We start from the raw sequence: 25,437 nt of genomic DNA on the forward strand, positions 1-25,437 counted from the left end.
CTGACGTCTGACATCAGACGGTGGTAAATATTTTTTCTATCACCTCTAAAAGTCAGACTGTGATGCACTGACAAGGATGTGTCATGTCTGCAAAGAACACCAGGAAATAATTGTTGCTTTATCTATTTCTCAGATTTATGGCATTAAAATGAATTGTGATATTTTGACAAGATATCAGAATTGGAGCTGCATAGAAATAATTCCCTGAGATCTTACGTGCAGTAGGTGTCATTTATCATCCCGTAGACGTGGATGCTGTAGCAGGCGTCCATGGCCAGGATGAAGGTAAACCATCCGGTGCTGAGGTAGGAGCCAGACTGGACTCTGGAGGAACAGAATCAGACAAAACAAAACACAGTAAGTTCAGTGAGAAACAGCCACTCTATCAAAAACATAGCACTTGTTAATCAGGAGAAAGCACTAGGAAACTTGACAATCTGTCAATGATGCACACTTATTTTGAATTATCTCTGAATAATTTATAGGCATGTTCTTCGTACCTTAAGCCTCAAAGCTATGCTGTACGAAGGAGAAGCCATATGGCAAATATCCGAAGTCAAATAATCCTGCTCCCTTCAGGTGAAAAATAATTTATTAGATTTTCCATAAGACACAAATTAGTGGTGTATAGCAGGAGACAGGTTTTCTAAAACTTGCTTAGAGCTCTGAGGGGAGCTGAATGGTAATGTGTTGTCTTGCTTTCCAGGGCACAGCACTTCTTCCAAAGCTCCTTGGCTGTTTACTGCATGCTTAAATTATCTTTGTCTGTGTGTGTTGGGGGTGGGGAGTTGGTGGGGGGGTGGGCATCTGTGCGTATGTGGAGGTCGGAGGACATTCACCATGCAGGTCCTGGGGATTAAACTCAGGTAGTCGAGCTTGGTAGCAAGCACCTCATCTCCTGCACCTTCTTGCCAACCCCAGATTTATGTATGTATTTTTGAAGTGCTAGGTGTGGAACCCAAGGCCTTGTGCATGCTGGGTAAGCACTCTACTACTGAACCACATCTCTAGCCCAGCCTTGGCTTCTAAGCATTGTAGGCATTCTGTCCTGCGAAGCCATCCAAGTGTTTTCCTAAACAGCCTTCAAGGAATCAAGAGACAAGTTTCTTCCCAAGACCTGGTACCAACCTCTGGGGTACATTTTTATTGGACACCTACACTGTGCCAATCCATCTTGTACATGCTATAAATACAGAAATTACGGGCTAATGTCTCTGTCTTTACATTGATGGCAAGATTAGATTTACAACCAGCCATAGTATAAAGGACCTCAAGGATTGGCTCTTTGATAATGAGAACAAAGTCTGGGGGGAAAATAAATTGTTGGGAGGTGAAATGGGAAGATATGTGGGCCATATCAAGGGAAAGTATCTCAGGAACATGAAACAGCACAGGTAAAATGACAAACATGGGTGTGTGTTTGGTGTATTCCGGGAAGGTCTGGGAAGCCAGTAATGGGGCCTGAGGGTGATGCACTTCAAGGTACTGCTGACCGCAAGAGTCTGCCAGATTCAAATGTTTCAAAACAGATCTCCGCATTCATTCTTAAGGCCAGGGTAACCCAACTCATTCAAAGTATGTGACTCTATCTCCTGACACCTGTTCTGGCAAGTGGACTACCCCAAGTTGTTCAACAGCTGTATAGCAGCACCCCTGAAAGAGAACAGTGTATTCTGTTTTCTCTCTAGACTCCAGCCTGCTGCAACCTTAGTAGCTCTTTTTGTGTATTCATACAGAGCATCGTATCATCTTTAGACCTTCTTCACCAATGGCACCCTCCCATAGTGCCCCCCACTGGAATTCATGCATTCTGTCATTTGTGTTAAGGCCTATCAAGTCAAGTTAGTGTCCCCAGACATCCCTCAGTGAAACTTCATCCACTGAGGTCTAGTCAGCCTATCTAGAGTCCCTCCCTTTAAGACGATCAGCTCTTCCTCACCCAGTAGTAATCGGCTGTCAATAGTTCTATGGCTAAGATTGGGGTCTGCTGCCCATTTCGACAGTTCTGTGCTGGGTTTTTGTCTGCTTGAGTTTGCATTGGTCTTGTGCATGCTGACACCATTGCTGTAGGTTCACATGAGCAGATTCCCAGGAGCTTGTAGGACTCTTTTTCCATATGGTCATGCACCTCTTCCCTGGCTCTTACAATTTTTCAGCCCCCTCTTCTGCAATGGTCCCTGGGTAGGTGATGTTTAACATAGGAGTCCTGTCCAAGGACCCACACTCTGCAGACTCTTATTCTCTACACTTCTACCAACTGACACTGATTACCATTTTGGATGCATTCTCTGGCGGGACGTAGCTTCCTGTTGATGTCAGGACTCCAGTTCTATGACTGTTTGTCCTTACCATTGTATCCCCTGTGGGCCTTAATTAGAGCACCTTCCCTCCCTCCCTCGTGTTCATTTGTAATGTGCCAGAAAAACACAAACGTACAAGGAGTTTGCCGACTGAAATTTTCAGACTTTATTTTTTTGACCTTTGTGTGAACTGCAAGGACACACGCATCGATCTACAGCCCCTGGCCAGCCTGTCCCTGAGTCTGAAACGCTTCTGCTTAGGCAGCCGTTCCTTTGCACCTCCAGCTACATGATTTCTAAATGGAAAATACAGTCAGCCCTTTGCATCTGTGGGAGGGGGATCTAGTACCCGCACACTGACCCAGAGGTTCACAGAGGAGGGGGATCTAGTACCCGCACACTGACCCAGAGGTTCACAGAGGAGTGTTTGAGCAGAAGCTACCCACTTCCAGATGCTTCAGGTCACCCCTACTGGTTAGATTACTTCTAACCACATAGTTGCTATGTAAAAAGTTGGAATACTGTATTACTTAGGAAATTAGGACAAGAAATGAGTCTCTCCCGGTTCATTCTGATGCCGGTTTCTCCACACAGTGGAAGAAAGGATTTGGGTCAATGGTTGGTTGAACTTGGAGATCCAGAATGTGTGTGGGGCTTTGTGTTCTAGAAAACCGATCACATTGGATAACAGCCACAGGAGAATCTGGTCTATGTGCTGCAGAGAAGTCAGACAGACAGAGGGACCTTGCTTATCACAGGACTTAGCCTGTAGGCACTCTGTAGTCCAGGACTCAGGGGCTGCCATAAGGCTGATCTGAAAGGTATGAGGGTCAGAAGAGGCAAGTGTTTTGACCAAAAGCTCTGATTGGACGTGGATGTTCGCTGGGCTGACTTGTAACCCGTTTCTCTCCTTGTGTTTTCACTCCATTTATCTGTTCCCCAACTTCCATCATTACTTGCTCAACCAAGCACTGGCGGAGATCACTAAAACACCAGCACTTGTTTACACTTATGGGAGAAAAACAAATCTCACTACTTTATCTACTTAGTTTTTTTGACAAATAGATTTTTGTGTTCTATCACCTCTCACTAACCGCTAGACACTGGAATTAAATTACTTCTTAAGGATCCTATGTTCCCATGAAGAAGTCACATGTGTAATCACACAGTTGATCACAACAAAAGCCTGTGTGTTGCAGTCAGAACTGAATGGAGCTCAGATTGATGTGAAGATGCCTGGTCTCACAATCCTATTCTGTCACCACTTGAAATAAGGGACTGTGAATAGCCCACTTTTTTTCTTTCGGACTTTTATGCAATGTATTTGATCACATTCATCCCTAATTCTTCCTCTTAACTCCTCCCAGCTCCATCCAACCTCTCCCAACTTTTTGTCTTCCTTTTTTAAAGATAACCCACTGAGGGGCTAGAGAGATGGCTCACAGGCAAAGAGCATTGGGTGTTCTTGCAGAGGACCTGGGTTCGAATCCTAGCACCTACATGGTGGCTAACAATCATCAATAACCCTGTTTCTAGGGGATCTGTGGGCACTACAAGACATGGGTGTACTTGCATACATGCACATGATACATATAAAATAAAAATAAAGCAAAAAAAACCCACTGTATTCAGCTCATATACTCATGAGTGGGGGGGCCATCCACTGGAACATGATTGACCTTCCAGGGGCCACACCCTTAAGGAAAACTAACTCTTCCCCAGAAGCCATCAATTGTCAATAGCTCCTCAGGGAAGGGGGTGGGGCTTATGAGCCATCCCCCTCCTCCATCCTGGAATGTTGGCAGGCTTAATCCTGTGCAGCAGGTCTTACGCAGGTGCCCACAGCTACTGTGAGCTCTTGAGTGCAGTGATCCTGTCATGTTCGGAAGATGCTGTCTCACCCCAATCCTTCCCAACCTCTGGCTCTTACTATCTTTTTGCCTCGTCTTCTGAGATGGTCCCTGAGCCTTGGGAAGGGGTCATGTATGTCCCATTTGTGGCTGAACACTTGACTAACATTTATTCTCTATAGTTTGATCAGTTATTAGTTTCTGCATTAACCAGTGTTGACTGCATAAATGTCTCTGAGGTCTGAGAGCCGCACTCATGGAGGGCAGTTTGACACTCTATGTCCATTTGCCAAAGTAACAGTAGTGGGTTTCCTCTTGGGTCATGTCAGCCCAAACCATGTGTTCTTGGCCAGTTTTACAGTACTGGGCATATGCTTCCTTTTAGGGAGCAGGACTTAAATCCAATCAGAAAATGGTTGATTACCCCCGTAACATCAGTGCAACTATTGCACCCATGGGCATATCTTGCCATGAGTCTCAGCGTCCTTTGTTCTAAAATAAGATAATTGAACTAAGTCATATCTAAAGTTCCTTCCAGTTCTTAAATTGAATGGTTCTATAGCCACTAGATAGTGATTTTGTTACTAAGCCTTAACCAGGCCATGCCATGCTGCATGTATTGGATGATGCAATTAGCAAACACGTGACTCACATGATCACAGTGGGTACTCACTGATGCCTTGGGTAAATGTGAAAAGAGAAAGCGAATGGGAAGGTGGGTTAGGAATCAGGACCAGGGCTTTCAGGGGAAGAGCTCTATGTTTCTGTTTTCATAACAACGGCCCATGAAGATGCAAGACAAAGGGCATCACTGAGCCGTGGTATTGAGAGCAGTTTAATTTACATGAGAGTAAATATAAATTGGAGCATCTTGTCATCCCCTTGAATCACCAACTGTCAAGGGCTCAGGTAGCTCAGGCTAAAGGGAGATCCCTTTATAAGACCAAGATGCTATCCTAGCTCAGGATGGGGGGGGGTCCTTTGTGTAATATGTCAACCTTGACTTTGCAAAGAAGCTGTCCTGCCTGACTAGAGCAGGCCATATAATAACTTCTGAGAGTTCAGCATTCACAACTGAGCCCTCAAAGGGTAAACAGGATACAACCATCATGGTGGTTCCTTCACAGGCCTATCATCTTTGTACCACAGGGAAAGGTGGTCAGTACTGTTAAGATATGGCAGCTAGCCAGAGATCGTTCCACTTTGCCACCTAATAAGGACATTTTAACCACATTTATGATATTCCATACCTTTTAGACCTGACCTCATTTATTGTTTCTGGGTAGTCAGACCACACTAATTAGCTCAAAAGTTCTCCAAGCATGTGTTGTATTTAATTCACATGGAGGAGGCTCTCACTGCCCAAGTGCCCTGTCCTAGAAACAGCACATAATTAGGCCGTGGCATTATTTCCCTTAATGCCTCTCATGTATTTGAGACATGAAATGCTGTGATGTTTCCACATACAGTCACCCTTGGGCTTTCAAGTGGTTTCTTCTCAAAATACTCAGGGCCTCTGTCCCTGCAGTGATATTTGGGATGGAAAAATACAGCTTCTAGATTAACCCCGGAAGGCTTCCAAATAAACAGCCTGGGATCTGCACCCGTAGAGGAACTCACTGGCCTGTGTGGTACTGGCTCTGGCAATTCAGAGAAAGCCGTGCCACTGGCAGAACCCCCGAGCTGCAGCATGGTGCACCCTGAGTGAGTATACAGTTATACCCATGTGGACCTTTAAGGTTCAATAAAGACAGCAAAAGATGGTAACTGATGTACATGAAACTGTTCATACTTGTCAGTTTGGAGAGACCTGCAATAGATGTCAAATTCCTTCAGAATGCTCAAGACGTCTCTTCTGGGCCAAATGTTATCTCGTAACTTGTCACTCACGCTACACTGTGTACCATCTGGCCATCAGCCACACCATAGTTTGTACAATGCCCATGTTTGGGATCGATAAAAACAATTATCATCATCTACAAATAAACCATCAAGCTTCCCATAGGGTGAGAAGAGAATTGAAGTCCCTGATTAAGTACAATAGGAAAGATCAAATTGATGCTGCAGAATAAGGAGCCGGGCTGGGGGACAAAGTCAGGAACGTTACCAGGAGTCATCTGTTTCCATTGGTCAGGCTCTACATCCCTCCACTCCTTGGTAATCAAGATAATTAGAACCTGGAAACTACTAAATGACTTGCTCATCTCTTAGAAAAATGATGCTGTCAACATACCGATCTCGCACATGCTTGAAGGCATACCATTTAAAGTATCTTCATGTAGTTTATGGCTGCTGAAATATAAGCTACTGTGCCTTCTTCGTGTGCCCGTTACTTGGCACCTAAAGGGCATTGCATGGATACAGGGATTTGTTGTCTGTCAAGCTATCTATTTATTTGCTTGCTGTTCATTTATTTTTCACCAATTTCAATGTTTTTGGCTGTCAACCTTTCTTTACCTGCTCCTCTTCATCTGAGAATATTTGTTTTCTCAAAAGCTAATCCTGAAGTCTTTGTCTCTTACTCGCTTGTACTGAGCAACAGGTCCCTGGATGAGTCCAGGGGAGAGACTGAGTACTGTGACATGGCACATCTTCAGAAGAAAACTGGCTTGTGCTGAATGCATTGTTTATTCATGGGTGTTCTGAAAGCTGACACTGTTGCTTTGAGGACTTGGGCTTTGACCTGGAGTCCTTTATACTGTGATGGGCCAAAAACGTTCTCTGGGTCAGACTTTTGATTCTTGGTGCTATTGTTATGTTGGATGAGAGAGTTCTTTGTGCTGTGTATGGGGGTGGGAGCTATGCTGTGCAATTCTTTCACATCTATTTCTGACGAAGGCCCTCCTGGATCCTAAGAGGATGACAGGTTTCTTGGCCCTCTGTGCTACCTCCTGGCTTAGGATAATCCCTGAGCCTGTCCCCGACTCAAAAAGCCAGGTCCTCCTTACTTAAAATTCCTGTTCTGGCTGATTCTTGTCTCTTTGTAACTCCTCACCCAGCCAAGCATTTCTCTTCCTGTTCCTTTCTTTACAAGCCTGTCTGAAGCCACTGAGATTTGACCAATACCAGATTACTCTCTGGCCTTTTACAATCCCAGGAATCAGATTCATTAGAGTAGGCTTGAAGAGTAAGTTCTGTTCTGTGATGGGAAATGTGCAGGAAGGGATGGAAAGGGGTCCATGTGGGGACAAGGCATTCGGGAGCCTCTGTTACTGGGCTGGGTCCTGTCCAGGGACAGTTCCTCACGGGCCTTTGACTCAAACTTCGTGGCCTCATTCTATAATCTGTGGCACTCTAAGCATCAAAGACTGAAGGGAACCAAACCCTCGAGTAATGGAAGTTTATTGGAGAACATGCTATTGGCTCTCTGCTGTACTTGGAAGTAAAAGAGGAAGTTTTAAAAAGAATCAATATATATGTCTTGTTTTAACATTATTGGATCTCTGCTCGTGAATATAATACACTGGCAGGACAAATAGCAGGAACTTTCCAGATACCTTCCTAGAAGAAGGAATAGCCAGTAGAAAACAATTACTCAATTAAGAGCATCCCCACTTGTTCCTTTCAGAAGCACATGGCTAGTGAAAGGACACATGCAGACAGAGAACACAGGCAGGAAAAACAGCTGGTGACCCCGCCCCCATGGTGCCTTGGGATTCAGTCTAATATCGTGCAGCACACCACTGGAAATGGAGCTTAAAGGGTGTGGACAATTTCCACTGTCCCCAAGTCACATAGTTCTGAATATTACTCCATAGTCAGGAGCTATGGAAATACCATGGATTTTGCCCATTATGTTAACCTGGGACATAACCCCCCACTTGTACCCTCTACCAGTAGAACAGGCCCAGTACAAGCTTACGGAAGAACCTCTTTCTGGGGCTGGAGAGATGGCTCAGTGGTTAAGAAACTGGTTGTGCTTGCAGAAGACCCGGGTTCGAATCCCAGCACCCACATAGCAGCTAACAACTGTCTGTAACTCCAGTCCCAGGGGATACAGCAGCCTCTTCTGTCCTCTGTGGGTATTGCAAATCGGGCAGCAGGAGTCCCAGCTTTGGCTCAAACCATTGCAAATGGAGTAACATTTTCAACTGGATAAAGTATCACCTCCTGGGTGGGAATTCTTAAGAGAATATTCCAGGAATGGAAACTAAGGAAAACTAGACGGATGGATCATGGGTAAATGGGGACAGCAGTGAATTTTAGACGACTGTGCTAGCATCCTGATGGATGGACACTTGGACTGTGAAGACAGTGGAGAGTTTCCGCACCACAGAATCAATGGGGCCCCCTGAATCGTGGTGACCGCAGTGACATTGTACAGCAGAAGCATAAAAGGCAATGACTGTGTTCTTTTCTTGGTTTTAAAAGTAAAATGGTGCAACTCAAGGTATGATTTATGGCTGCTGTGGCAATAGACAATGTCATTATCAAAAATTACTTTGCTAATTCATCTCAGAAATTAAAAGCTTATTTTGTGCTTATCCTTGGATTTTAATGTCCTTTCAACTGGAAACGCTAATTTCTGGACTATCATTCACTCTTAAGTGAACAGCAGGTCCCCAGAATGGCAGGGATGGTTGAGGTCTGGTCCACTTCTTGTGCTACCTACCTTAACCACTCACTATAGGTGGGTCCTATGGCTGAATTACTGAACACACACCCCAGTGTGATGCATTTGGTATTTGGTGATGGGAGTGGATTTGGAGGGGGAGCGTTAGCCTTAGGTGAAGTTAGAAGGCTGGTTACCTGCAGACAGCATTCGTGTCCTTGTGAGACATCAGAGTTCTTTGCCTTTCTACCAGGGGAGGATATAGTGGAAAGGCGGGAAGACAGTCATGCCCAGCCATTACTAGCACTGCTGCACACATCCTGGGCTTCCAGCCCCAGACACGTGGGAGTATGTTGATTAAGCTACAAGGTCTGTGGCACTGTGCCATGAGAGCCAGAGCAGCGGAGGACCATGGTTGTCCCTTAAGACACTGAACAATTCAGTCTCCGTCTGCCCTTCTTTCCTGAACTCTCCGCTGTAGTCATTTGGATCCACCTTTGCACGTTACTCTGTTTTCATTCTTGTGTCACTACTCCTGCTCCTGAAATGCCCCCGCCTGTTCCTTTCAATTCTGCCTTCCCCGTCATCCATTCAGGAAAAATCTGTGGAGTATGTGGTAGTATGCAGTGCTGCACTGTCACTGGAGATACCGAGCTCCTCTGATCTCAAGTCAGGACATCTGATGTGTGTTTTCAAAGTGAGCTATCAAAGAGGTCATCCCCTCCAGGTGCTGTGGGAACACTCACCAGCAAGAAGCACTACCAGGAGAAATGTGGACAGTGATTTCTCCTCCAACAGGAGGCCGGAGCTGAGCTCCAATTGCAGAGTTAAGTAGGAATGCCAGAAAGAGGAGCGTATTTCAGGCTGATGGCTGGCTTACGAAGTTACACGGAGGTGCCAAAATAATGGGAGTGCAGCTTGGAGCTCTGTCCCTGATCTGAAATGGATCCCAAAGCACCACTGATGCTCATTTCTGTCGCAGAGTGTTGGTTAGAAACTAGATGCATAAGAAGCATCTGATTTATTTTTCTTCCTTACATTCTGTTTTGAAATATTAGAGACATCTTGATGTTTTGTATTGCTATTTTTTTCAGAGGAATGAAATTTATGGATCTGGAGGAAAAATATTCAGGAGAAAATTGGCAGAATTATGTTTGTTCTTCCTCATTAAATTCCTCATTAATTCCTCATTGAGAAGGAATGTAAACAACATATGACTAAGAATAAAAATAATTAAAAATGTGTGATGATGGATGCACCTTGTAGTGTTCATCTGTGTTATAAACTGTGTTACAAATCATGAGCAAACATATCTGATCTCCACTTACTTCCAGCCAGGTTCCCTGGGTACACACCTGCAGGCTCTCCACCTGCTCTGTTTATCAGAGAAACAGTTCTTACAAAAACACTTAATTTGCCAAGGCTTTGTGCATGTGTGTGTGCAGTTGTGTAAATGTGCATGATGATGGAAATGAAACCAGATACTACTGATACTTTAAGGAAAAGCACCCTTTGAAACAGCTTCCAGGCCTTGAAATGTGGCTCTTAAACACCTTTAAATGTATCTTCCTGATAGACTTCTTGGATAAGGGACGACACTGTGCCTTAACAGTCAATCTCTAAACAGTTCACACGTTTCCTGGATCCCTGATTTTCCTAAATGCCCCCATGCTTTGAAGGTGCAGAGCAATGGGACAGCTTGTGTGGATTTGAGTCTAAGATGAGTCAAGGTCCTCCAAAGGCCCTGTTGCAATGGTCAAGGATTTTCATGCTTCCTTCCTGTGCTAGACTGACTTTTCCCTTCCCTGCTTGCACAAGACTTGCTTTCAGGGGCAGCAACTTTCCAGCCTCAATGGCCTTTGGCTTGGCCAAAGGGTTTGCTGTGACTAATGGAATCTGGACATAAATGAACCCTGAGACATTTCACCATAGAGACTTAAGCAGCATCACATGATCTCCATTTCTTATACTTTCCTTCCCACCATAGAACAATGCATCCAAGTTAGGTACTCTTCTCACCAAGCAGACACGAGCTCTGTATTAGTTACTTTTCTGTTGCTATAACAACATGACTAAAAGCAACTTAGGAAGAAAGGATTTGTCACTTATGGTCCCAGAGGGGGAGTCCAGCATGGTGGGGAAGGCATGGCGTGGCGCGAGAACAGGAAGTGAGGCAAGCCCATAAACCTCAAAGTCTGTCCTCAGTGACCTACTTCCTTTAGTAAGCCTGTACCTCCTAAAAGTTCTATAACCTCTCCAAAAACACCACCACCAACTGGGGCCCAAATGTTCAAGTACCCGAGCCTCTGGGGACATTTCTCATTCAAACCACAAGTCCCAGACAGAAACCAGGTACAGCTATGGTATAGATGATCACAGTCTTACAAATAGGCCATAAAAATCTTCCTGTTCCGGGTTTAAAGGTTCTTATGCAGTAAAACATGGACGCGCTTTTAATTACTGGTGTCTTTTATTTGTAGAGAATTTATACGTACCAGATGTTGAATAAATGTACATCAGTTATCTCAACTAAACCTCACAAACTGCCCGTTCTTTTTAAAAAATATTTTATTATTTTTACTTTATGTGCATGTATTGCCTGCATATAAGTAAGTGCACCCATGTCGTGCAATGCCCATGGAGGACAGAAGAGGCTGTTGGATCTCCTAGAACAGTCAGTGTTCCTAACCACTGAGCCATCTCTCCAGCTCCACAAACTGCCCATTCTGTACAGACTATTAATATTATGTTACACAAGTGAAGGTACGAAGATGAATGAAGAGGTGTACGTACCCAGTGACAGTCTGACACTGGGGACCTCAGGTGCTTCAATACATTGTCTTGGTCGCCACTATCAATATTTCACAAATCATCACATGCAGCCATCAGAGGACCTCTGGGTATCTTTTGGCTCTACTTTTAACCTTCTGGGAAATCAGATATGTTACAACTTCCTGGCCAGAGTTTCATTGGTGGTAGAATAGGATTGTTTGGGGTCTGGCAGATGGCTCAGAGGGTAGAGGTGCTTGCCACACAAGCTTGGTAACCTGAGTTTGTTCCCCAGAACCCATGTAAAGGTAGAAGGGGAGAAGCCACTCGACAAAGTTGTCCTCTGACCTTCACACATGCACTGTGACACACATGCCCCTGAACATATGTGTGTGTGTGTGTTATCTTACTTTTCTGGTGCTGTGATAGAAACACCATGACCAAACTTATAGATGGAAGAGTTTATTTTAGCTTACGGCTTCAAAGGGGCAACAGTCCATCTTGGCTGAGACATGGTGTCAGAGGTGGCTGGAGGAGGAGGGGAAGCTAAGCTCTCATGTCTTCAGACAGGCAGAGGAAGCAGAGAGCAACTGCAGATTTATCAAGGCTTAAGAACTCTGTAAGCCCACCCTGAGTGACATGCTTCCCCCAGCATGGACACACCTTCTAAGACCTCCCAAAACAGCTGCACCAATTGGGGATAAAATGATCTAATATTTTGAGTGTATGGGGGACATTCTTGTTCAAACCACCACAGATGTATACTCACAGTAATAAATTTTAAAAATTTAATTTTAAAAAGATTGGCTTGAGTAGGCACAGGGTCTGGTTTGGATGTAAAATGTCCCCTACTAGCTCATGAGTTGGGAAACTTGGTCCTCAGCTGACAGAGCTGTTTTGTGACGTGATGGAGCCTTTGGGAAGTACAACCCAGCTGGAAGGTGGGATCTCTGGGAGACTGGCCTTGCAGTTTATAGCCTGGCTGCACTCTGTCATATCTCTGCTTCCTGGTTCTCTGGGGGATGAACAAGCAGCAGACTCAAGCTCCTGCCCGCCATCACCACCACGCCTTTTCCACCTAGGAGTATCTCCCCTTAAACCCTGAGCCCCGCCTCTAAGTTGCTTTCTGTCAGGTATTTGGTTCCAGCAATGAGAGAAGTAGTTAAAACAGAGTCTTTCATCACTAACTGCAATTCATAAAAGTCCATGTTGGAGAAAGTGTACAATTGTATTTGCAGTACAGGTACTCTACTATTGGTACTTTATACATTTGTGTTTTTTTTTATTTTATGTGTATGAGTGTAATGCCCGCATGTATGTGAGTGCACCCATGTCATGCATTGCTGTGGAGGTCAGAAGAGGGCTTCGGGTTCTCCTGAAACTGGAGTTAAGGACAGTTCGTAGCCGCCATGTGGGTGCTGGGAATCGAACCCAGGTCCTTTACAAGAGCAGTCAGTGCTCTTAACTGCAGAGCCATCTCTCCAGCCCCATGTGTTTTTAACTTTATTCCAAACACTTTGGAAACTTGGTAGTTTTCAGACATTTGCTTTATGGACACACGCATCAATGGTAAAAGGAGGAGGTAAGTGCTGATGTAAAAGCGAAGGTCCCAGACCCACTGCACATCCAGGCCTGACTTCTTTCGAGCACTCTGTTTCTATAGCTTTTTAATAAATTCCCACTTTGGCTTGTTTCAGCTGAAGGAGGTGTCTACTCTTCACAACCAAAGACTGAAGCCGGGTTGGCTGACCTCAAAGATCTTTCCCAGCACCACCGAGTGCATCAAATACTCTAGGTATAATCAGAGATGTTTTTCCCAACAAATCTTGACTCTTATTCGCGGTTGCTCTTTGATCTGATCCTACTTTTATACTGGGGCTTAAAAGTGTTCTTTTCTCTAACATACCCTTCAACTTAGCTTAAAATAATGCCCTTCTCAAACTGACATGGGCTTCAGTATTCTGAATGCTAATCACCTTGCCCTGCCGACGGCAGAGGCTCCTGTTCCTCTGCTACCCTGACACAGTAACTAAAGGACTTGAGCTGCTTTCTCTTCTAGTTCTCCCATCAGCCATCTTATGACTCAAAAAAAAGGAGAGATTTTTCTTAAGATTTTAAAAAAAGGAAGGGAATACTGTAATCACGTAGGAGTGCACAGAAACAGATAAAAGAACCTTTCCTACCACTTTCTAGAAGTAGAGCATAATGATTCACTCCCTCCTAGTTTCCTGCCAGAACGGCTTCAGTATTCTGAATGCTAATCCCCTTGCCCCGCCGACGGCAGAGGCTCCTGTTCCTCTGCTGCCCTGACACAGTAACTAAAGGACTTGAGCTTCTTTCTCTTCTAGTTCTCCCATCAGCCATCTTATGACTCAAAAAAAAGGAGAGATTTTTCTTAAGATTTTAAAAAAAGGAAGGGAATACTGTAATCACGTAGGAGTGCACAGAAACAGATAAAAGAACCTTTCCTACCACTTTCTAGAAGTGGAGCATAATGATTCACTCCCTCCTAGTTTCCTGTCAGAACCAGAACTTGAGTCACCCAAGTTTTTCTTTTGGTTACAAGAAAGAATCAGACTTGAACTCCATTGACAGCAGTGCTCCTTAGTTCTGGCTTTATTTCAAGATGAAAAATTACATTTAAAAGTAACTGTTTTGTTTTGTTCTGTTTTGTTTTTGAGACAGGGTCTCCCTAGTCCCAGTCTACCTGGAACTCGCTGTGTAGACCAGGCTGGCTATGACCTCCCAGGTGCTGTGATTAAAGGCATATGCCACTGCACCTGACTATACTTAAAAGAAACTTTTAGGGGCTGGAGAAATGGCTCAGCAGTTAAGAGCACTGACTGCTCTTGCAGAGGACCTGGGTTCGATTCCCAGCACCCACATGGCAGCTGGGAACATTCCAGGGGAATCCCAAGCCCTCTTCTGGCCTCCGCAGCATTGCACAACATGGGTGCACTCATATATGCAGGCAATTCACTCATACATGTAAAATAAAAATAGTAAATACATTATTTAAAAAAAACTTACATAGCTAAAACTTTTAACAAAGATTTCAGGCAGTGATGTGGGGTGTTTGGCCCCAGAGAAAGAAACTGGGGGTTGAGGTCCTGCCCTAATGTCTCAGTACATGAGCTCATCCTTAGGCTAGCCTCTGCTATCATCAAGTGATCAGCCACACAGGGAGAGGAAACTGAAAAAATACAAAGAAAGCACAGTTGACCTTTCTTTGCTGAGAGCAGACTAAATTGCAGCTACTTCCTGCCTGGACAAAGCTATTGTCCCTTTCTGACTTAGTTTCATGGCTCAGTACATCCTCAAATGAGCTATTTGGAGGGGAATATTTATTTTCAATAGGAAAATCTAAGATATTCCCCTATTGCCTCCATCCTTTAAAATTATTTTTGGGAGCTCACTAAAGACAAAATTCACTCAGAACGGGTTAGCGCAACAAGTGGATCTCACAATTCTAGCATTTAGAATTTTAGTCTCTAACCTAAATCCTGTCACTTTCCCAATATGCTGACATCAATTGACTCTCATGAATAACTTCTTTGCCAAACAATGGAGTATCGTTAGTATAATGAAGCAGATGCTGGTCTAGGGCACCTAGTTCAGCAAACTCCTGAAGTGGAAGCTGGGCTGAAGAGTCAAAGGTAATGGAGTCTTACTCATTAAGCTATGTGAACTGGGCATGATAGCATTCACCTGTAATTCCAGCACTCTAGAGGTGGAGGCAGGAGAATCAGGTTCAAGGCCAGCCTGGACGACATGAGAGCCTGTCTCAAAACACAAAACAAGCAACCAAACAACAATAAAGAAAACCAAGCTATGTATCTGCTGTTCTAGAACACAACTGTATAACGGCTTCAGTTCCTTAAAAAGTCCTTTTTTTCCTCCTCAATTCCTTTTTTTCAGTTTTATTATTTTTATTTTATGTGTATGTGTGTATTGCCTGCATGTAGGTAAGTGCACCCGTGTCGTGGAATGCCTGCGGAGGAGAGAAGAGGCTGTTGGATCCCCTGGAACTGGAGTTAGGGACAGTTGTTAGCTGGGATTTGAAGCTGGGTCTTCTACAAGAACAGTCAGTGTTCTTATCCACTGAGCCATCTCTCCAGCCCCATTCCTCCTCAATTCTTAAGATGCCTGTTGGTCCAGAGTTTAAGAGGAAAACAAGCCTTCATTTGAGAATTTTTCAGATGTTCCAGTTCAAGTGAGTTCCATGTCTGATGACTCTTTCCAGTGGGGGTAATAGTTTTCCTTAGGTTACTAACTAGCTCAGCCCCTGACAGTGGGGGAAGCCTGTGTTTGCAGTTTTCAGTAAATCTGTACCTTGGAGGAAACCCTTCTGTGCATTCCGTGTCCACACCACAGCATCCAGAATCTCACAGAATCCACCTCTTTCATATTGATTTCTTCTGCCGTATCACAGAGTCAGAAATACCCAGCAATGTCAACTACAGACGAATTCTAGCACTTGAAGGACTGATCACAGGAAGCTAGAAGCAGCCATTCCCTTCCAAACAGAAGACAGCTACCATGCATCTCTGTGGAATTCCTCAAATGTGGTCTTTTTGTTGATCAAGAACAGCCATAATGCCATTAAGAAAGAATCAAAGCGCAGCCCCCACAGTAGCCCCTAGGAAGTGCCAAGAAACCCAGAGCAGAAATTAGACAATGTCCTGTACGTGAACGGAGCTTCCTAACATGCAGGTGTGTATGTCTGCATGGATTTTCCTATACTGCACTAGTCACAGTGCAATTAAGAAATCTCTACGCCCAGTCTCCATGACTCAGTAGAACAACGGAGATCATTCACCCAGCACAGATGCATGTCTCCCACCACCCAGCACAGATGCATGCATCAACTGCTGACAACACCTGATACCCACGTTTCTGAATTCTGAGGTTCTGATCAAAAGGGTTACAGGGAAGTGAGCAGCCAGGAGCTACTGAAGCTGGAAGGTGTTTGGAGCCATCTCACTGAATTCTTTCCATGCCTCTTGCCTCTCTCTCCCCTCTGGAGTGAGAATGTTTAAAATGTATACATTTAGAAGTGAAACACAAGGCTTAAAAGTTTATAGATTGAAGGCAGCTTCTTACACTTCTTATGAAGTAGATACAGGGAACTGGCCAGCCCCACTGTGGGGTGAGGTTTGGCCCGCTCCCTCCCCATCACTTTAGGACCCATCCTTCCATTCTTACAGTTCAATACTGCCATTCTCTCTCCACTCCTGAAAGTCCCTTTCCTATCAAGACAGCAAAGTTAGTTATAGGTTGCCAGCCCACAGTCCCGTCCCTCTCCCTGAGGTACCTTCTTTGTGTTGTGCTCAGTTCGCCAGGACGCCAGTCCCCATTCTGTAATCCCTGGAGCCTTGGCTTCTGCCTCCTAGTCACAGCTCTAACCTCCCCAGAGGCTGAGACCTCTCCATCCCTTCCCAAGGGCCACTTCTTGCCACTGCTACCTATAACAGAGCCGATTTTATTGTCCTGGGAGCCGAGTCTGGGTGTTGGTACTTTTGAACATGTTCTTTAAAAAGAAAACATTCCTTTTAAAGAACATGTTCTTTGGGGAAAAAATAAACAAACACCCTTTCCAGAGCAGCCACGGCCAAAAATCACTGCTATGGATGATAGGTTTGAAGATTCGATGAGAAACCTCGTTCCACTTTGTGTTAAATCAGCTTCTGAGAATTGACCTGAGAATCACTACACTGAAATTTGTACCATGAGGAATATGTGTCCCAGTTTATAAACAGCTGACTTTCAAACAGCCTGGAAATGCTCCTTGGTGAAAGGGATGCTGGGGGGCTAAGATACTACCTGCTCAATTTGCCCAATTGAGTTGAATGAGTTTTGGAAGTCAGCCTCTTCCAAGTAGGAAAAGGCCAACCTATCTCTCCCCAAGGAATTTTAAACATTTTTCTCATATTTTCCCGTGGATAATGCAACACAGACTCTTCAGTCAATCTAAGGATATTCAGGGATGTGCCAAGGATACAAGCCAAAGGCAAACCAGAATTCTAAGTCCTGTAAGCCTCCATGCAGCCCTGGAATCACTGACCTCGAGAAAAGCTTCCAACTCTTTTCTTGTGGCCAGTAGATGCATACCTTATCTAGCAGGGCTGATCTATGTTCTCCGCTCTTTAAATTTTTATTTACTATTTTGTGTGTATGCATATACTGCCTGTCTGTAATAAGCACACCCATGTTGAGCAATGCACAAGGAGGTCAGAAGAGGGTGTTGGATTCCCATGGAACTGGAGTTATGAACAGTTTTTAGCCACCATGTGGGTGCTGGGAACTGAACCCAGTCCTCTTCAAGAGCAGCCAGTCCTCTTAACGGCTGAGCCATCACCCCAGTCCCCTGTTTTCCACTTTTTATGAAGAATAAATTGCGGTATTGAGTTGGCCACTAACGGTATGTGACAGGAAGGTGAATAGGCAATCATAGGGCTCTCAAACTGGGGAGATGCGTTCCTGTACTTAGCTGAACCAACAGAAGATACACCAACATCCAGGAGATCACTACTAAATCTCTAAAATCATGAAGCAAATGTCTAGTGAACTAAGTTCATTTCTGTCCTAACTGTTCACTGTGAGGCCACCTCTTAGAGAACCAGGCGTCCCATTTGCAGCAGGTTGGGAAGTGCTCAGGCCACTCTACTGGCTTCTGTTACTGTTATGCGTGCTCACTGCTGTGGCCTTCAGTTTCACAGCCAGTACCAGAAATGACCCTAGCATAGGAGCTTCCCACAGGAAAGCCTCCTTCAGAGCGCCTCTCAGCACAAAGCCCCCTCAGTCAGGTCCAGCTCTGAAGCATTAGTTCATTCATCTAAGGGGCATTTACAGTTTTAAATGTGTTATTTCTTTGAGTAACCCTGACCCTAAGAGCAGTTGCCATTCCCTGGGGCTGAACTCCTGGCGAGCCTCTGTGACTAGCCTGCTGTCAGTAGGACTAATACACTCAGGACTGGGCCTGGGTTCATCCAAGAAGCTTTTTAAAACAGAAACCGCTGATTTATACATTGTAGGAGAACAAAAAGTCCGTGCTCACCCTGGGGAGTGAATGCTGGTGTTTCAGGAAAGAATGGCAACATGAACACACCAAGGACAATGTCCATCAGGGATGCCTCCAGGTGTTTCTGAGTATTTTACCTCGTTAATTCATGAATATAGTCCATGCAATGTGCCATGCATGTTGTTCAGGACACGATGTTACCCTTGATTCGGCCCTTCTCCAACTCCTTCATGCCTCACAGGCGCTGACTTATGCTAGTTCCTTCCCCTTTATTATTTGAATCTGTTTCCTTACTCACTTCCCACAGATAAGTTAAAACCCTGGTGACAACACGACTGGGTGGGCCTCAGAGAAGCACCTCACCCACCATGGTACTTGTCAGGAGTCAATAGTCACCTTTAACTGAGGGGAATGAGGTAGGGGCTGTACTGGAGACAACGATAAATAAGGTCCCAGGACCCATCATCATTTCCTAAGATGTCTCTTTGCAGTCTTGTCACACTCTATAAAAAAATTAGAAAAATGGGGCCAGGGAGATAGCTCAGCCGGACCTGAGTTCAATCCCTACAACCTAATCTAAACAAAAAGCTGGAGTTACAGCACACACTTGTAATCCCAGTGACAAGGAGGCAGAATAAGCAGATCCCTGGGGCTTGCTGGCCAGAGAGCCTAGCCTACTCGGTGTGTTCCAGGCCAGTGAGAGATGCTGTCACCAAAACACACACACACGCACCTGCTCCCCCATGAACATCCATACTCACACATCCATACACCAAAAGTCAGAAAAACGGAAGACGGATGAACAAATGAAATTTGTTTAAAGAATGAGGAACGTTCAAGTGTTGCTCTGAAGAAGCTGGTGTTTTCCTCTCTCTCTACTCAGTACTTCTCTGTAGTCACGGTGGCCTTATTGTGGAAACAGCCTCCGTATTTTCAAGTGAGGTGTTGGAACTGAGAAACTACACGCTGGGTTAGACACAGAATCGATATTGTATGATTCAGCCTTGACAGCATGCCCTGGTGCTCTCCTACATCATCTCTTTCAAGAAGGGAATGAAACAGAAAAATCCGATACTGGGTTAGACACAGAATCAATATTGTATGATTCAGCCTTGACAGCATGCCCTGGCGCTCTCCTACATCATCTCTTTCAAGAAGGGAATGAAACAGAAAAATCCGATTTTTCTGTAATCAAGGGAAAAGGAATGATTTTAAGCTTTGTGATCACCCAGGAACTCAAAAGAACTCTAAGCTGGCTAAAATACTGAAGCCGTTTGAATCTTGATTTCTCAAGGAAAATCTTCTTTGCATTATCTTTTTCTCCTTTATATTACTAAAGAAACAGCAGTGTTTAGTAAGTGTGTTAGACACTGGCCTAGATCTGTCCAACTAAAGGAGTTGTGGATGATGGTGGATGGATGGATGAGTGGGTGGATGGGTGGACACATGGAAGATAGTTAAATGGATGGATACATAGATGAGTGGGTGGGTAGATGGATGGATGAGTGGGTGGATGGGTGGACAGATGGGTGGTGAATAGTGTTAGCTCCTTCCAACAGTCACCTAGATGAATGTACTTCCATTAGGAGTGGAGAAGCCTGGGGAGGGGAACCACATTCCAACTGATCACATTCCTATTGCTTACCATTCTTTCCTCTAATAGCACTACAGAGAGTAACTTAGGGCTATGTAATCTTATCAGTTTCCTCCTGTTCCCTAAACCCCCCCACATCTATTACTTGATCAGAGAATTCCTTCATATGCAATTTGTGTTTTAGACATGGCTATATTGTTTTTATTTTTAGCCTACCGGGACTATGTAGAAATAGAGCAAATGAATAACTTACTCATTTCTTTAGAAAAAAATCACTTTGAAGTTGAATGCTAATGTTCACAGTTAAGTGTTAAAATATCTGAGTTTATCATACTTTGAGAGTAGTAGGAAAGAAGAGGTTAATAATAAGGTTACAATGTTAAGATACATGACTAAAAGCAGGGCGTGGTGGCGCATGCCTTTAATCCCAGACAGAGGCAGGCAGATCTCTGTGAGTTCAAGGCCAGCCTGGTCTGTGTAGTGAGTTCCAGGCCAGCTGGGGCTACAGGGAGACCCTGTCTCAAAAAAATGACTAAAAAGGATAAAGGATAGAAATTCACTATTATTGCCTATATGCATATACACACATGCATACATATATGTATATATGTGTATATATACATGTATGTGTGTGTATGTATGCTTACCTGGAAAAAGGGATTTCTCTTAGTCTGACTTATACTCCCCGTTTTAGAAGCACATCTATTGGACAAAGACAGAAGATAACTATACATCTGCATTTATATTTAACCAATGCTGCACACTTATGTAATACAAACCAAGCACATAACCAGATGCCTGCTGTATATCTGGTGGGGCACTGGTGAGGATATTTCGCTTTTTAATGTTAAAAATTCCTGCAGTAAACAAGAATTCATATAGATCTCTTTGTGCCCAGGTCTTTAGAAGACCCATGAAGTATTTTGTCTATAACAAGGTAGGGAGGGATTGGTCTCCAAAGTGATCTTAACACCCAACTCTTCCCTCGCAGACCAGAAACATCCAATGTCCTTGCAACACTGCTTCAAAGGAAGTGTTTGGAAAACAAGATCAATGTTCTCTGACCCTGTTCTTGGGATACAAGACCTCACAGTTCCCTGGGCTCTGTCGCTCCCTCCCTCCAGACCTTCACACTTGTCACCTCCCTTTGTTCCCACACCAATGTGTGGTGGGGAAGTTCAATTCTCCTGCCTGGAACTCTATCTTTCTGCTTCCTTGACCTGGCTTTGATGCCTCTCTGTTCTTCACTGAACTCAAGTGACAAGAGCGAGGAGAGCAGAGTGGCTGTCTGCGCCGTTAACCCTCTGGAGCAGAGCGCATCCCTGCTTCATCACAGCGAGGAAAAATGGAGGTGCCTGATGTCTCATCAGTAAAGAAAATAAAGCTAACAGGGGAGTTTAATTACGAGCTCCCCGACAACCAGTTAACGCCGTTCATTTCTCTCTTGGCTACTCTATAGAAAATATTTCAAAGTTAGAAAATGAAATCCTATGGTAATTCCTGTGCTGCATGAGTTGTTCCCAAGCCCAGAACAATTGGAAACATTTCCCACTCCATCTTCCCAATCCAGCATCACACAGATAAAGGAAGTGGAGAGCAGTGAAAACCAAGAGAGTAGAACACCATATCCTGACTCAGAGCCTCCAATTAAAACCCTCACCAGTTGATATTAGCATTAAATTAGTCCCACTCCAGGAATCGGAGAGGTGGTTCAGCAGTTAAGAGCACTGGCTGCTCTTGCAGAGGACCTGGGTTCAGTTTCCAGCACCCACATGGCAGCTTACAACCATCTGTAACTCTAGTTCCAGGGGATCCATACTCTTTTTCTGACCTCCTTGGGCATTGCACGACATGGGTGCACTTACACACATGCACGCAGTACACTCATACACATAAAATGCAAGTAATATTTTTTTTAAAAGTCCCACTCCATGGGTGGGCAGACTCCACTCCATGGCTGAGTTCATATCTGGGAACCTGCGGACACTTCACAAACATGTTAGATTGAATCCCAAGCCAATGGGATGCTTAAAAGGTGTTCGATAGGAACAGGCAGTGTTTAGAAATAGGTTCAATAAAGGTGAATTTCATGATGGATGGACTCTCTGGCATCTTATGTACTAAGGAGATAATGGATCTACAAGAGAAGGTTTTAGTAGCATTTCCTTTAACTGTTTGATCAGACATCCTGACAGTAGTGTTCTGTGGCAAACACGTTTATAGGATCTTACATTAATTGATTTTATCAGTCATTCAAGAAAGAAACATCATATGATTTCTTCAGCAGATGATCAACCTGATAAAACTCAATCTTTAATCCAAACAAATATGTCTTGAACTATGACAAAAAATAGATCCTTAAACCCACTTAAGAACATTTCTGTTAAATGTAAGGCCTGCATGACTAGTAATGGTCAGATGCTGAACTCTGTGTGTGTGTGTGTGTGTGTGATAAAATTAGAAACTAAAAATGTGTGTGCTGTTATCTTCTTTCTTAAGTATTATTCTGGATATTTTAGTAAATAGAATTAAGGCATAAGGACCAGAGAAATGGCTTAATATGTAAAAGTACTTGCTGACAAGCCTGAGGACTGGAGTTTGATCCCCAGAACCCACATAACGGAATGAGAGAACAGATTCTGAATTGTCTTATGATCTCTACATACTCTCACCATGGCATGTGTGTGCATATATGCTCATACATGAACGTGCATGTGCACACACACACACACAAATAACCAGCTAATCAAAAAGAACCAAGACATGAAATCTTAGCAATGAGAAGAATCAGACAAGTCCAACTCATGGGCTGCACGCTGTATGTGGCCAAGTGGAGTTAGAAATGTGGCCCAACACCAAACTGTAAGCTTACTTAAAATGCTTTGAGTTTTTTTGCAATTTTTTGATAACTTGATTGAACATAACTCTGTAGATGACGATATTGTGTCACAATGCCAAATGGTTAGATACGATAGATGAATAATTGTTTAACCAGGAACTAAAACTATTAGAACAAGCAAGTTTAGTAAAATGGTTGAATGCAAAAAAAATATTTAAAAAATAATGGTAATGCAAAACACAGCTCTCACCTCAAAGAGTTTATTCTGAGTCACATATCAGTGACCAGGGCCTAGGAACACTGACTTGGGTTGCCCCAATAACATGTTCCAACAGGGAAGTGGTTTCATCAATTTTTATAGTAAAGAATGAAAGTAATAAAGCATTTGCTGCATAAATAGTTGAGGAAATCAGGTTACAGCACAATGGGGCCAACCTCTGCTACAGGCCTCAGATGCTATCTGGTAAGAGTCTCAGCTTTGGGGTTGGTGGAGGCCAGTGGTCTGTGAATACATCCCAAAACTTTTACCTTGTAGTTGAAAGGCTATTAGGCCAGCACACATAAACCAGGTGTGGCACATGCCTGTAACCCCAGCACTTGGGAGGTGAATGCTGGAGGATCAGAACTTCAAGGTCATAGTGAATTCATAGCTATGCATTGAGTTGGAGGCCATTCTGGACTACGTGAGACTTTAAGAAAAAAAAAAGGACAAATCATTGAAAAGGAAAACGCATTGACAACTTGTGGGAAATCCTGATGCCCTATGAGACTTGAAGACCAATGATTTTAATATAAAGTAATTGCTCTGTTAACATGATTGAAAGGCTCCAGGCTGGGGAAGGAAAGCATGCTCGTGCACACAGGCTTTCAGCTCAGGACTTCTCTTTCACTCTGACAAATTCACTCTGACAAATTCTCTCCTTAGCAAGTGTTCTTGTGCCCCTGCACAGGATGTCAAATGCCCCCTTCACAATCATGTTCCTACTCTTCTCAATTTGATCTCATCCCTCTCCAACACTCGTCAACTCCTGGAGTAGGATAGATTTGTAAAGGTCTGGGGTCAGTAAAGCACATGCCTTGCAAGCATGTGGACCTGAGTTTGAGCCCCAGAACTCACATTAAAGAAGCCAGCCATGCTAGTGCATGTTTGTAATCCCGTTGATGACGGGATGGGAGGCAGAAGAGGAGCCCCGGGGCCTGCTGGTCAGCTAGCCTCACCTACTGTTGAATTCCAGGCCAGTGAGAGACCCTTTCTTAAACAAAAGGTCAAGAGGCCTGAAGGAAAACACCCAAGGTTGTCCTTTGACCGACACATTCACATGCACACACATACCACCACAAACACACACAAAAGAATTTTAAAATTTGTTGCCTTTCTCCTCCCACTAATCTGCAGATTCCATGAGTCATTTATTTAGTTAATATGTGCATTCCCAGGGTCTAGAGTAATACTTGCCATATAATAGAGGCTCAATAAATATTGGTTGATAGAATAAATAGAGGAGGCTAATGAGAATTTATTCTAAGTATTTCCCAAATTCATTAGACACAAAGTAGTTCATCTATGTGCTTCCCGCTCTTCCTATCAGGGCTCTCACACCTTCGTTCTCATACTTAAAGACGCCTCATTTATCCTGGGTTGGATGTGTTATTTTGTAATGAAATTTTACTTCAGAAGAAGCAGGCTCCAGAGCTTCGGGTCAAAGGCTGCATTTTAATCAGAGTCCATCCTAGACTTGAGACTGTCATTTGTGTAGACTGATTTGGCTCATCTCTATGGTTTGAGAAGAGTCCTCAAGGGGCTGGAGAGATGGCTCAGTGACTAAGAACACTGTTCTTGCAGTGGACCCAGGTTCAATTCCCAGCACCCACATGGCAGCCGACAACCATCTATAACTCCAGTTCCATAGCCTCTTCTGACCTCTGACAGCACTGTACGACATAGGTGTATTTCCATGCAGACATTACACTCATATATAAAATAAAAATAAAATAAAATAAAAATAATGAATACAAAAAAGAAGAGCCCTCACCTAGTAGCAAGCTGGCTGCCGGGAACACACATGCTAATGTGTATGTGTGTATGTTTATGTGTACGATGTGTGTATGACTGAGGCGAGGTGCTCAGGGGGCTATCAGTCCTGCAGGACTGCTGAACTAGAAGCAGAGTCTTAGGATGAGGCTGTGTAGCCTGTCCCCTGAACACAGCAACTGGGCCAGGAGGGAGATGGGAGGGTGTGTGTTCTGAAATCTTGCCTGCTCTCCGCCTTGGTTCAGGCTACATCAGTCCAGGAGGGAAGGACGCTATGACATAAAGATGATATAAAAAACATATTTGGGTTTTGCTCCCATTCCTAGCACAGAGTTCCTAAAACACTTGTAATTTCTTGTGTGTTTGTCAAAACATTTGGTCTTCTGGTTCCTGATTTAAAAAAAAAAAAAAAAAAAAAAAAGAAACTACAAAACAAAGGAACATACTTTAAAATAATAAAGGCTAAATACAACAAACCTA

General features: G+C 43.9%; 1 protein-coding gene across 1 annotated transcript in view; it reads right to left on the reverse strand.

Annotated features, from left to right (window-relative positions):
- The window catches only part of St6galnac3 (ST6 N-acetylgalactosaminide alpha-2,6-sialyltransferase 3), a 566,943-nt gene that overhangs the window by 3,691 nt on the left and 537,815 nt on the right, over nt 1-25,437 (reverse strand). Inside the window, exon 4 of the mRNA XM_008848657.2 lies at nt 217-324. Coding sequence (XP_008846879.1) covers nt 217-324 — 108 coding nt within the window. The remainder of the gene's footprint in view (nt 1-216; nt 325-25,437) is intronic.

This window comes from Nannospalax galili, unplaced genomic scaffold (assembly GCF_000622305.1).
Source record: "Nannospalax galili isolate Female #2095 unplaced genomic scaffold, S.galili_v1.0 scaffold1124, whole genome shotgun sequence".
In the NCBI taxonomy this organism is placed as follows: Eukaryota; Metazoa; Chordata; class Mammalia; order Rodentia; family Spalacidae; genus Nannospalax; species Nannospalax galili.